Source organism: Brachionichthys hirsutus, chromosome 6, assembly GCF_040956055.1.
Source record: "Brachionichthys hirsutus isolate HB-005 chromosome 6, CSIRO-AGI_Bhir_v1, whole genome shotgun sequence".
Taxonomy (NCBI): domain Eukaryota; kingdom Metazoa; phylum Chordata; class Actinopteri; order Lophiiformes; family Brachionichthyidae; genus Brachionichthys; species Brachionichthys hirsutus.
Genome location: NC_090902.1, coordinates 3,525,134 through 3,539,084, shown reverse-complemented (window position 1 = coordinate 3,539,084; position 13,951 = coordinate 3,525,134). Strand labels below are relative to the sequence as shown.

At 44.6% G+C, this 13,951-nt stretch overlaps 1 protein-coding gene across 1 annotated transcript in view; it reads right to left on the bottom strand.

Annotated features, from left to right (window-relative positions):
• Window positions 1–1,842: 1,842 nt before the first annotated feature.
• The window catches only part of slit3 (slit homolog 3 (Drosophila)), a 166,471-nt gene continuing 154,362 nt past the window's right edge, over window positions 1,843–13,951 (bottom strand). The window contains exons 34-43 of the mRNA XM_068740660.1: window positions 12,380–12,534; window positions 12,042–12,202; window positions 11,453–11,610; window positions 11,159–11,364; window positions 10,844–11,086; window positions 3,052–3,212; window positions 2,602–2,620; window positions 2,463–2,520; window positions 2,169–2,374; window positions 1,843–2,096 (exon numbers count right to left, since the gene is read on the bottom strand). Coding sequence (XP_068596761.1) covers window positions 1,843–2,096; window positions 2,169–2,374; window positions 2,463–2,520; window positions 2,602–2,620; window positions 3,052–3,212; window positions 10,844–11,086; window positions 11,159–11,364; window positions 11,453–11,610; window positions 12,042–12,202; window positions 12,380–12,534 — 1,621 coding nt within the window. The remainder of the gene's footprint in view (window positions 2,097–2,168; window positions 2,375–2,462; window positions 2,521–2,601; window positions 2,621–3,051; window positions 3,213–10,843; window positions 11,087–11,158; window positions 11,365–11,452; window positions 11,611–12,041; window positions 12,203–12,379; window positions 12,535–13,951) is intronic.

Genomic DNA, 13,951 nt, shown 5'->3' with positions numbered 1-13,951 from the left:
GAACTCAGATGGAGATGTTGTAGTTTCAATAATACTTTAATTTTAACATTCGACATGAGTAGAAATTATCATCACACACACACATATTCATGGTTTTCAACCAAAGACCTGGAGAATGGGAATGTCACGAATGACCGAAAACTGAGAACCAAACCTTGAAGCTCAGGAAAAGTTGATGAGGAAAGAAGAAAAGAGGAGGTAGAGGATGATAAGCTTAGGATGAAGAGATGTGGGAAAAGGAAGGGAAAGAAAGAGAGTGCTGCTGATAGAGAAGGATAATACTGATACGTCTCAAACCCCAAACTGAAGAGCTGAAAGTCCTCTGTGAAAGTGTGACAACACTTTGTCCCTGCTGTAAATAAAGCAACAACATTTAGAGTAAACAATGCAGTAGTAGTAACATTACAGGGCCGTTGTACTTTGATGTCGGTCATCTCTGGAGGGTTTTGTGGCACCTCGGACCAAATCTGTCAGCGAGTCGTTAATGCGGCGGCTTGGCTGCGATAAACCGGAACATTTCTTTAACCTCTCACCCATGATGCTTCAAAAAAAAAGAAAAGAAACATTTTAGAGCGCATGATGATCCAGAGGATTATTACATAATGTTATAGTGTTAACCTAAAGCCCACTAAATGCATCACGCACTGACACTGCCAGAGGCGGGTAAAGGCTGCAGTTTCACATTCTACATGAGAAGATAAGACTATTTATTTTGTTTTAAAATCACATTCGTGTGGCTTTAACCCACACAGGAGAGATGGATGTCTGTCCAATGGGAGCTCAGGAAGGCCGCCGCATCAGCTGGCGCCAACATGCAACATGACAAAGCCCTCGTTCATCCAAAAAACGATGAAAATGGGTGGGTTTGATTGAAAGTGGCTTCCTGTAGGCGGTAATTTATTAGTTTAACAAGGATTGCCAAAAAAAAAGCTACTTCTTTTTAACCCCCCATATTGAATCTCTGCATCCTGATTGGCTAGCGCTGATCTGAACGGACTCTCCCGGTTCATAATGTTCGATTCTAAGTGAAAGGTCTTTCGGGTTTTTATGTCGTGCAATAGAGCCAATAAAGAAAAACACAGTATTAGAACAAACTGTTAAATCATCTCTGTGGAAAAGAGTCTTATGTTTTCTCCTAGATCTTGTGTGGAAGATGTCCAATTATATAGCGAAGCGGGTTAGCGAGGCACGTACAGTTCCTGTTTCCTCCGAGAGCGATGGGCGTCCGAAGACCGCGTCCGGTTCCACACGGGGGAAACGAGGGAGCTCTTCTTTCCCCGGCCACCTCTCTTAATGTCCAAAGCTTCCCTCACATTAACATCATGCAAATACACTGGAAAAATATATAATTCATTGGGTTAGGGTAAATATTTATATAGATTTATACATACATATAAATTCATATACTTTCAAGGAATGTTAATCTATTTTTTGCAGGCTATTTGTTTTTCTTACAAGGTACAAAATAACTTTTCATATTACGAAATAATATATAATCAACATATAAAAAAAAAACGAAAATCAGTCCTTTTATCATCTTTTAGAAAAGAAATCCATAATAAAAATAAGTTCTATGTTTTTTTCTCACTTGTATCTTACAATATATTTTCTCTCTGTCACACATGTCCCATCTTTGTCGTTTTTTTTGTTTTTTAATAAATCGTCGCCGTTGTGGTTTTCTCTCGGCAGCAAATCGCCGGCGGTCAAACCGAATGTGATGGCAGGTGCTCATCAATGTGTAAAAGTCCAGAGCGCCAGCCTTTAGCGGCACGTAGGATTCACAAAAAAAAAAGGCAGCAGTGGGTTTTTTGCAAAACTACAAAGTAGGAAGGCGTGGCGCTGTTACAACGGGCACGTGGAGCAGCCACATTCCAGAGGGGTCTCCATCTCCTCGGAGTAGGAGGTGCCGTCGGTGCAGCGGAACACCGCCTTCCTCCTCCTGGTCTTGGTGACGCCGCAGCAGACGCCCGTGGGGACTGCTGCCTGGCAGGACCTGGGACAGTCCATCCGGGGAATCTTGTTGGTGGACGTGCACGTTCTCATCGGGTGGTGGCGCTTCAGCTGCTCCCTCATCATCTCCCCTTGACATGCCAGCTCTGCACAGGAAGTAGAATAAAATCACCATCTGATCTCCGTCATGTGTAGCATTCTAACATCCTCCGTCCTACCCGTGTCGCAGGTGGGTCCGAAGTACCCCTGCAGACAGTGGCAGACGGGCTCGCCGGCCTCCGACACGCGACACTCGCCGCGTCCGCAGCGCTTCCCCCTGCAGGCGGAGGGTTCCTGCCGCCGGTCGCAGTACTGACCCTGGTAGCCTTCTTTGCACTTGCAGCTGTACGACTGACCCTTTGGCACACAAGAACCATGAAGGCACCTGGAGCGGGGTTAAAGGTCAGGTTCAGGTCCCACCGGTCCATGCGTGTGACTTCCAGAACGTCTACCCGTTCTCGGCCTCAGCTCACCTGCTGTTCTGACAGGGGGGCGATGATGTCATCTGGTCGCACAGGGTCCCGCTGCGTCCTGGAGGACAATCGCACGTGACTCCCATCTCCCCTCCCTCTCTGCACCCACCCTGAGCACACACACTGCAGGAATGACAACCGGCAAGGATGGCGTCACCCTGGCAACAGAGCGAGAAGGGGAGGTAAAGATAAGCAGCGTGATTCATTTCACTTTGGTGATGATACAGAGAAGATCCTGGATTCTGGATCACTTTGAAATCTTCGTCATTGCAGAGCTTCAGCTTCACCACTGAATTTCATCCGGATTAGATCCAGAATGAGGTCAGGAAAAAATATTACATTTTAACATTAAAACCCATTTATGGATTCAAAAATCAGTTAAAAACACACATCAACTCTGATTCACTTTTACTTTTCATGGTTAGTGTATAAAGACACCAAGAACAATCTAGAACCTTTTGGTGATGATCCAGATCACCATGTGGACGGTGTTGATCCAGTTAGGAGGGGAATGAGCTGCTTGGCGGAGGTCTGCGCTCTCAGAGTGCTTTTCTAGCTGAATTCTTTTTACCCTTCCTCGGGCAATTACCTTGCCCTCGACTCCTTGCGGCTGCCCGTCTCCAGCTGCTCGGAAACTGAGGTCTTGAGGCTCGCCGTTGATGCGGACGTTGTGGATGCAGCCGTTAAAAGCGTGGGAAGAACGTTCAGGGCCGGCTCGCAAACCCGAGGCCACCGCCTGAGATGGTACGCCTGTGACAAGAACGATGAAGAGGAGGAGGAGGAAGAAGAGATGAAAGAGGACTGAGAAAATAAAGGAAAAATATCTGTGTACGAAATATGTAATCACAACCACGTGAATGAAGCGAGGCAGAAACAGCAACAACGTGTGTGTTCAGAACATGCGTGTGTGTGTGTGTGTGTGTGTGTGTGTGTGTGTGTACCTCCGATGTAAAGCTGGGTGTTGTGGTCGACGGAGGGCTGACGTCCCAGCTTGCCCAGACTCTTCGGGGCACCGCCGTCCACCATGATGATGATTAATGTATTTATTAGATAGAATGTTAGAGTACAAGTACAGTCAAACATGTAATAACAGGAATCTCTTGGTCAGTCAGGATTTAATGTCTTTAAGGCATGTTTGAAGTCTAACCGACTGGTTGGTGTTTGGTGCAACTGACAGGAATAATTGTGTGTTATTTGCATAACTAATAACATTTAGGCTGTGTTTCCTAATAATGTTATCTAAGGGAAGCATATATAGCACGAGGAAAATAGGTTCAAGCACTGAACCCTGTGGAACTCCATATTTAACTTCTGCATGCCTCTGTAACAGAATCTGATTATCTATTGTGTCAAAGTCAAACCCACATGCAGACCTAAAGTGATAAAAAAAAAAAAAAAACCTTTTTGTGGGTTAGGTCTTTCTCTGAAGTTACTCAGAAAAAAAGTTAAAGCGGGTTTTAAAAGGATATGAGGCAAAGGTGCAGGAAGGAAGAGCACATCTATCTATCTATCTATCTATCCATCCATGACTATTTTAAGAAAGTTTCAGTCCCTCTTTATGTAAATAGTAAACTTATCAATTAAAAAAGGAGCACAACTTTTGAGACAGAAAATATAATGTTTTATGCAATGAAATTAGTTACATTTGTGTTTGCAACAGTTTCATGATATGAAAACAACCAAAGTGACACACTAGTATTTAACACCTTTTTTTCACACCACCACAGACAAGCTTCCGTTCTGACGGTGTTTCGTTTCCAGACAAAGATACTGCTGCTGCATGATGATGCCTTACACTATGCATGTATGTATTAGGGGTGTCAAATTATTGAGATGAATTTATTACAGCGTTATTTAGCGTGTTATGTGGCAGATCATTGCGTTAATCGAATTGTTAATCTCTAACTTGCCTGTTTCTGTATTGCAGTCAAACTGGAGGCGAAGCCCCGCGTACGGTCAGAGGAGCTGCCATGTCCTCTGTAGCCTACTAGAAGCGATTGCTTGATGTTATTTCAGCACTTTATTTTGTGATGATGAACAATGTTATTTTTGATGTGCTAATTTAGAGCGCTGTGATTGATGGGTCTGTATTATTTTATATTATCTGAAGCAGAGGAAAAGCTTCTTGAGAGTTCAGTGTTCAATGCTTGTATGTTAACTTACAGCTCTTTATATGGACCTGATGTTTTACGTGACAACAGGATTCAGCAAAACTCCCCCTGGTGGTCGAATCTAAATGTTGCAGGCAGCACTTACGACTTGACGGCATCTGTTCAAGTCTGTTAAAAACAATTAATGACTTTATAAAGATACTTTTGTTATCAATCTTTTAATCTGCCACAATAATATAATGAATAAGTACTCACCAAGAGAAGGTGCAGCGGGTTTCCTGTCACATCCGTCCTGTTTGTCAGTATAAACGATGCTCCCAAAGGATTGATCCGATGTGAATCCAAACCAGTGAACGCTGCGTTCAGCTGGACAGGACTCCTGGCCAGAGGCGGCAAGGACTGAACACCGGAAGGTCACAGAGTCTCCAGGATACACCGGGTCGGTTGCCGTTGGCCACTGGACAACGGTGTAGCCGGTTGTTCTCTGATTGCTTCCTACGAAAGGCAAAAGAAAGAAGAGTTGGTGATTACCTGCACATCAGGAAACTCCCTTCCCTCTCCGCCTTTAAAAGGAGACTGAAAACACACTTTTAATCATTGGCATTCGAGACGCTGTGGCCTTAGGTGCATTATGGTTTATATTTATGTTCCCTATGTTTATTTATTGTTCTTATTTATGTTTTGATCTTCGCGTGTACGGCACTGCGTCCGCTTTAAGGTGCTTTATAAATAAAGTTGAGTTGAGATGGCTGACGAGTTCACCAACTCACCAGATGGTACCCAAAGACACAGCCGTCCAAGTCAACGGGAATGCCACCAATAGGCGTTGAAACGTTGTAAATATAATTACCTCTTAAGGATAAGTACACTCCACTCCACTGATCTGTGCTCCACGTGGTGACTCCGCAGTGATACATCGCCTCATCCTCTTCACGTATCGTCAAAATGGTCAGCGTGCTGGTGATTACGGTATAGCTCGCATTGAATCTGGAAGACGGGAATCCCGGCTCAAATGTGGGATACACTGCAGCTTTCATCAGGGTGGCGATTAACTGTAGAGCATCACCAACGCTCTGCTTGTACCACTTGACTCGCGCATTGCTTTGCTGCAACTTAGGGAAAAAGCACGTGAAGGTCACGGATTCACCGGGTCGAGCTGTTTTCACCGGGATCAGCGCACCTGAAGTCAAAGATGAATGAAATGAACGACTTTTAATAAACTACAAACCGTCTTATTAACACGAAAGCTGCTTTATGACGTCACAGAACGAGGGCCACACTTCGGCCACACCGTAAAACAGACTTAAAAATGTTTTTTTTTTTTTATTCTTTTTTTTTTTTTTTACTTAAAAATGTTTTGATGCCGTTAGAGAGAACTTACATCCCGGATGAAGAAGAAGAAGAAGCACTGACAGCCATGGAAGCTTCATCACCACGGCACGTACTGCGGTTCCGATGTTTGATTCTTTTCAAGCGTAACGAATGATGATGCGACAAGGCCGAGTGGCCAGACTTCCTGCTGCGCTTATCACAATAGTCTCTTTTATAGAGTACATTTCCTGTCCCTTTTTCATGCAAATTTGAGGTTTTGTGGTGCGACTGAAGGAGAGGAGACGTCGAACCGGTGGAGGTTTATTTTCTCCTTTTTTCTTTTCTTTCTTTTAACATTAACTGTGAGAATACTCAAACCAAACAGTGAAATTAATCATGTTTAGGAATCACTAAATAAAATATTAATTTAAATTAGACAGATTAGTGAGTGAGTCTGAAAATGTACGATTTATATGTAATATTTCAAATATTTACACAAATTAAAATGTATTTTCTCCATAAGAATTTTCATGTCATTAAAAAAAAAAAAACTTTGTTTGAGGTTTTCTCAGAGTACAGAGCGCCTGGGAATGAGAAACTATATGAATTTACACTTCTAAGAAGATCAGAAAAAAGAAATATTGACATAGAGATAGCATGAAACACCGAAATCACAAAACTTGACGTCATTTTTAAGAATAAATTCTGATAAATCTTTCCTGCCTCATTACTAATTCTTCACTTCAATCATTTCTATAATTTCACAATCATTGCAGACACATTTGAGGCAGCAGATCAAGCTTACATGATTTATATTTTTTTATTTGCTGTATTTTGGAAAACGAAATATTTCTTTCCACATAGAACTTCGAGAGCCCGTTACATCTTGCCTGGAAGCTCACCTGTGCTGTTGTAACTTGAATGATGTTGCCTCAAAGTGAAAAAACAGCAAAAAAAAGTAGCTCACACATTGCTTCCAGTGGAGATGGATAAATCTCCCACACTGAGCCAACGCCTTAGCGACCCTGAACGTTGACATCAGAGTATACGGTGTCTCGCGGGGCAGCCTGGGCGATGCTCCTTGCCGTCCTGCCAGCTCGACTTCTGCTGAAGTTTCCCTCAGAATAAACCAGCGAATCTTCATTCGTCTGTTGAAATATACAGAAGCTCATTAGGACACGGCGAGCTGACATCAGAATAAAACCGTTGCTTATAATAAACAACTTACCGGCTGTTGTTCACCGCCGGTTGTCACTTCAGATGCACCTGGATTAGACCATGACAGATCTTGACTATGGTAGCATAAAGTAGATTTCATCACATCTTGATAAATTGAACAAAGAAAATATGTTTTACCGTGACAGTTAAACAACCTCTTCTTCCTGATGTAGTACAGCAGTGAGGCGGCAACAATCAGAGCAACAGCCGAGATGCAACACAGCAGAAAAACAGACACGTGGAGCATCTGGACATCCCAAGGTTGCTGCTGACATAAAAATAAATAAATAAATAAAAAACGGAATTAGAAAGAAGAATATTAAAGAATTTTAAAGCTGTGCTTACAGATTTAACTCTTAAAATCAAGTAAAGTGTTACCATCATTTGGTCCCCTGTGGCCGCAGGACAGCGTTCTGTGCATGTGTGCTCAGATCCATTAAAGGCTTCTGGGTCTGGGACAAAGGAGACAGCATCGATTTAAAGGCATAGCAAACTCCTGCATGATTTAAATGATTTGTTACGGCATTGAAAGCAAGAAAGAAGAGCATGCATTTGAAAAATGAAGTCGATTATTGAGTTGAATATTGGCTCCATTTACCTTTAACGCAGAGAAAGGTTTTGTTCAGATATGTTATTTTGTCGTCATGCACTTTTTGACAATAGTACAACGCCGTATCACTCAGCTGCACTTTGGTGAGGTGTAGAACAAAATCTTTCAGAGAAGCTGACCCACGTGTAGAAGGATTTGTTCCAAGTAAGACTTCAGGCAAGTTTCCAGCAGTGTGTTTCATCCAGAATAAAGTTACCCAAGAAGACGGAGTCTTGCAGGACAGAGTCAGGTTGTCTCCAGAATAAACAGTCTTTATTTCAACACTGCCTTCACCGCTGCATCCTGTAAAACCCATTAAAAAATATAACCCAGACAATATTTAGTCACAACAGAAAAGTTATTACATGAACCAAACGGAACATTTGTACGAACACTTACCCCAGACTGCCAGCATGAACGCAAAGCTAAACACGGTCCGCATATTCGGCTCAACGCTGGAGGCTGCCGTGAATCTGGACTGCACTGCAGGAGGATTAAACTCTGTGTGATTCTGTAGTAAACGAGGAAATAAAGAATTGGGGGAGCAGTTTTCAAATGCAGTGTTCTGATTGGCTCTAACTGAAAAGATTTGCCAGGAGGAGACAAAATGACACACTGAAATTGTTTGTGACACCGCCCACATCGAAGTGTGACGGCTTTCTAATTGAATGTACGCGAGGCTTACTTTACATTTCAGCGTGCAAAGCCGGAACACAGAGGGGAACTTTCAGCCGTCTCGAGTCGTATCTCGGATGATTGTCGACGCCAGCCAGACTTAAGGTCAAAGACACGCAGAGGTCATCAACGGGGCGAGAAGTCCGAGCTGCCTGAAAGACGGCTGCAGCATCTCCATGAAGACCCATGAATGTTTCCCCTATCGTCTATGAGGAAAGCCTAGTGTCTAGTTTGATTTGTTTAAGGTCTGAGTAAAGTTTGAATCAAATTGACTTGACATATATTTCCTGAGCTTGTAGATGTTTCTTCCGCCTCTGTCTGGTCACTGCTGCCCCCTGCTGGTGGGAAGCAGAAGGCCTGATTTGACATTTTGGATGCAAATGGTTATTCTAGAAAAGTCAGATAAACAAGTGGATTGTTATTCTAAGGGTTAAATAACCTTCAACTAATCGCCAACATATATATGTATGTATTATGTATGTATTATCCCAGGAAAACTGGAATTAAAACCTGCTTTTGTCAAAATTTAAATGTATTAGTCTTCATTCAGAAACGCTGAGATGAAACACGAGGGCAAAACTGGCAAAAAAAAACCTGATTTGGATTCAAAGATTCAGTTCAAAAGAGCTCAGATGGAGATGTTGTAGTTTCAATAATACTTTAATTTTAACATTCGACATGAGTAGAAATTATCATCACACACACACATATTCATGGTTTTCAACCAAAGACCTGGAGAATGGGAATGTCACGAATGACCGAAAACTGAGAACCAAACCTTGAAGCTCAGGAAAAGTTGATGAGGAAAGAAGAAAAGAGGAGGTAGACGATGATAAGCTTAGGATGAAGAGATGTGGGAAAAGGAAGGGAAAGAAAGAGAGTGCTGCTGATAGAGAAGGATAATACTGATACGTCTCAAACCCCAAACTGAAGAGCTGAAAGTCCTCTGTGAAAGTGTGACAACACTTTGTCCCTGCTGTAAACAAAGCAACAACATTTAGAGTAAACAATGCAGTAGTAGTAACATTACAGGGCCATTGTACTTTGATGTCGGTCATCTCTGGAGGGTTTTGTGGCACCTCGGACCAAATCTGTCAGCAAGTCGTTAATGCGGCGGCTTGGCTGCGATAAACCGGAACATTTCTTTAACCTCTCACCCATGATGCTTAAAAAAAAAGAAAAGAAACATTTTAGAGCGCATGATGATCCAGAGGATTATTACATAATGTTATAGTGTTAACCTAAAGCCCACTAAATGCATCACGCACTGACACTGCCAGAGGCGGGTAAAGGCTGCAGTTTCACATTCTACATGAGAAGATAAGACGATTTATTTTGTTTAAAAATCACATTCCTGTGGCTTTAACCCACACAGGAGAGACGGATGTCTGTCCAATGGGAGCTCAGGAAGGCCGCCGCATCAGCTGGCGTCAACATGCAACATGACAAAGCCCTCGTCCATCCAAAAAAACGATGCAAATGGGTGGGTTTGATTGAAAGTGGCTTCCTGTAGGTGGTAATTTATTAGTTTAACAAGGATTGCCAAAAAAAAAGCTACTTCTTTTTAACCCCCCATATTGAATCTCTGCATCCTGATTGGCTAGCGCTGATCTGAACGGACTCTCCCGGTTCATAATGTTCGATTCTAAGTGAAAGGTCTTTCGGGTTTTTATGTCGTGCAATAGAGCCAATAAAGAAAAACACAGTATTAGAACAAACTGTTAAATCATCTCTGTGGAAAAGAGTCTTATGTTTTCTCCTAGATCTTGTGTGGAAGATGTCCAATTATATAGCGAAGCGGGTTAGCGAGGCACGTACAGTTCCTGTTTCCTCCGAGAGCGATGGGCGTCCGAAGACCGCGTCCGGTTCCACACGGGGGAAACGAGGGAGCTCTTCTTTCCCCGGCCGCCTCTCCTAATGTCCAAAGCTTCCCTCACATTAACATCATGCAAATACACCGGAAAAATATATAATTCATTGGGTTAGGGTAAATATTTATATAGATTTATACATACATATAAATTCATATACTTTCAAGGAATGTTAATCTATTTTTTGCAGGCTATTTGTTTTTCTTACAAGGTACAAAATAACTTTTCATATTACGAAATAATATATAATCAACATATAAAAAAAAAACGAAAATCAGTCCTTTTATCATCTTTTAGAAAAGAAATCCATAATAAAAATAAGTTCTATGTTTTTTTCTCACTTGTATCTTACAATATATTTTCTCTCTGTCACACATGTCCCATCTTTGTGTTTTTTTTTTTTTTTTAATAAATCGTCGCCGTTGTGGTTTTCTCTCGGCAGCAAATCGCCGGCGGTCAAACCGAATGTGATGGCAGGTGCTCATCGATGTGTAAAAGTCCAGAGCGCCAGCCTTTAGCGGCACGTAGGATTCACAAAAAAAAAAGGCAGCAGTGGGTTTTTTGCAAAACTACAAAGTAGGAAGACGTGGCGCTGTTACAACGGGCACGTGGAGCAGCCACATTCCAGAGGGGTCTCCATCTCCTCGGAGTAGGAGGTGCCGTCGGTGCAGCGGAACACCGCCTTCCTCCTCCGGGTCTTGGTGACGCCGCAGCAGACGCCCGTGGGGACTGCTGCCTGGCAGGACCTGGGACAGTCCATCCGGGGAATCTTGTTGGTGGACGTGCACGTTCTCATCGGGTGGTGGCGCTTCAGCTGCTCCCTCATCATCTCCCCTTGACATGCCAGCTCTGCACAGGACGTAGAATAAAATCAACATCTGATCTCCGTCATGTGTAGCATTCTAACATCCTCCGTCCTACCCGTGTCGCAGGTGGGTCCGAAGTACCCCTGCAGACAGTGGCAGACGGGCTCGCCGGCCTCCGACACGCGACACTCGCCGCGTCCGCAGCGCTTCCCCCTGCAGGCGGAGGGTTCCTGCCGCCGGTCGCAGTACTGACCCTGGTAGCCTTCTTTGCACTTGCAGCTGTACGACTGACCCTTTGGCACACAAGAACCATGAAGGCACCTGGAGCGGGGTTAAAGGTCAGGTTCAGGTCCCACCGGTCCATGCGTGTGACTTCCAGAACGTCTACCCGTTCTCGGCCTCAGCTCACCTGCTGTTCTGACAGGGGGGCGATGATGTCATCTGGTCGCACAGGGTCCCGCTGCGTCCTGGAGGACAATCGCACGTGACTCCCATCTCCCCTCCCTCTCTGCACCCACCCTGAGCACACACACTGCAGGAATGACAACCGGCGAGGATGGCGTCACCCTGGCAACAGAGCGAGAAGGGGAGGTAAAGATAAGCAGCGTGATTCATTTCACTTTGGTGATGATCCAGAGAAGATCCTGGATTCTAGATCACTTTGAAATCTTCGTCATTGCAGAGCTTCAGCTTCACCACTGAATTTCATCCGGATCAGATCCAGAATGAGGTCAGGAAAAAATATTACATTTTAACATTAAAACCCATTTATGGATTCAAAAATCAGTTAAAAACACACATCAACTCTGATTCACTTTTACTTTTCATGGTTAGTGTATAAAGACACCAAGAACAATCTAGAACCTTTTGCTGATGATCCAGATCACCATGTGGACGGTGTTGATCCAGTTAGGAGGGGAACGAGCTGCTTGGCGGAGGTCTGCGCTCTCAGAGTGCTTTTCTAGCTGAATTCTTTTTACCCTTCCTCGGGTAATTACCTTGCCCTCGACTCCTTGCGGCTGCCCGTCTCCAGCTGCTCGGAAACTGAGGTCTTGAGGCTCGCCGTTGATGCGGACGTTGTGGATGCAGCCGTTAAAAGCGTGGGAAGAACGTTCAGGGCCGGCTCGCAAACCCGAGGCCACCGCCTGAGATGGTACGCCTGTGACAAGAACGATGAGGAGGAGGAGGAGGAAGAAGAGATGAAAGAGGACTGAGAAAATAAAGGAAAAATATCTGTGTACGAAATATGTAATCACAACCACGTGAATGAAGCGAGGCAGAAACAGCAACAACGTGTGTGTTCAGAACATGCGTGTGTGTGTGTGTGTGTGTGTACCTCCGATGTAAAGCTGGGTGTTGTGGTCGACGGAGGGCTGACGTCCCAGCTTGCCCAGACTCTTCGGGGCACCGCCGTCCACCACGAGACTCAGAGAGCGGTTCTGGATCAACAGCTCGACCGTGTGGAAAAGGCCATCATTCACAGACTCCACACTGTCACACACACACACACACACACACACACACACACACACACACACACACACACACACGCACACACACACACACACACGGGAAAAACAAGGAGAGATGTTTTATTTTATTGTGGTTCACGTTGTGATAAATTGCTGCTGAATTCTACACCAGACGGGGGCAATTAAGGAGGAAAAATAGAGCAAATTGGAAAAAGCCGGATTCAAAACAGACTCCCAACAATTTTCTCTCGTGTTTTGCTGCGTTTGCAAATCTGACCAAACAGAAATCCGCGCTGGAGGGTCGCTTCCGGACCTGAAACAGAGCGACTGAAGGTTCCCGCTGAAAGCGAGAATTGGTGAACCGGAATCACGACCTTTTGAACTCCGTCCGACCCCCCCGGGGGGGGGGGGGGGTGGAGAAATGTGTGTGTTTGTGTGTGAGCGTGTGTGTCAGAGATTCCCCACTAAATGGTTTTAGCTGGAGGGGAGACAGACAGCTAGAGAGACAGTGGTTTGGCACAGCTGAAAGATGGAGAGAGAGAGTAAGAGTGAGAGTCAGAAAGGGAAAGAGAGGCGGATGGCGGGGCGGCGAAGCTGACAGTGTGTCCGTTCTCCCGAGTTCACGTTCGTCTCCGAACGGAACAGAGAAAACACAAAAGGAAGGAGCGAAGCCGCTTTCCGTCGGAGGTCTTCTCCCTCGGCTTCAACGTCGAGACAATCCGTCTCTTTGTTTGCTGCCGTTCACGCGCCGCAACTCGCCAAGGAGCCTCCAGCGAGCTTTGACTGCCGGTTGTTTATGGCGTTCCGATCGCACCGACGTTACATTAACAGCCAATGGAGCGAGGTTGTGAGTTCTGGAGGCGGGCCAGAGCGACTTTCATGGTAAATGCTGACCACACGATGGAGCAGATAGAGAGAACGGAGCAGATGTGATGGAGCAGAGGGAATCGTGCCAAAGGGTTACGGTTAACGGCGACGGAGCCGGAGAAGAAGAAAGGAAAAGAGAAATGACTTGGAATAGAAGATCAACAATTCCATAAATGCTTCGAATAAACAAAAACCCTTCAGATTAATTTTATGATGTGGGAATCTGAATTTCAAAAGCAGATCAAGTAGTGAAGGCTAACACATAAAAATAAATGGCTAAAGACGTGCCGTTGGTCAGGTTAATAAAATAAGAGCTCTTGCTTCGGCCTGGTTTCCATTAGGAGCCATGTCGTTTAATAATGACGGCAAACACGCCTGCTGCAACCACGCAAAACGGCGTCCTGCTAAACGTGTAAGATTAGCTCTGCGCCGCTGAACCCTCCACCATCTGTACTCTGCATTCCCTCCGTCTCTTCTCCATCCACCTCTTCCCCATTCGCGTCTTTTCATCCCCTGATTGCTCCTGGTGTCTCTTTGTTCCGCTCCTCCCTATACTTTCTCCTCCCTAA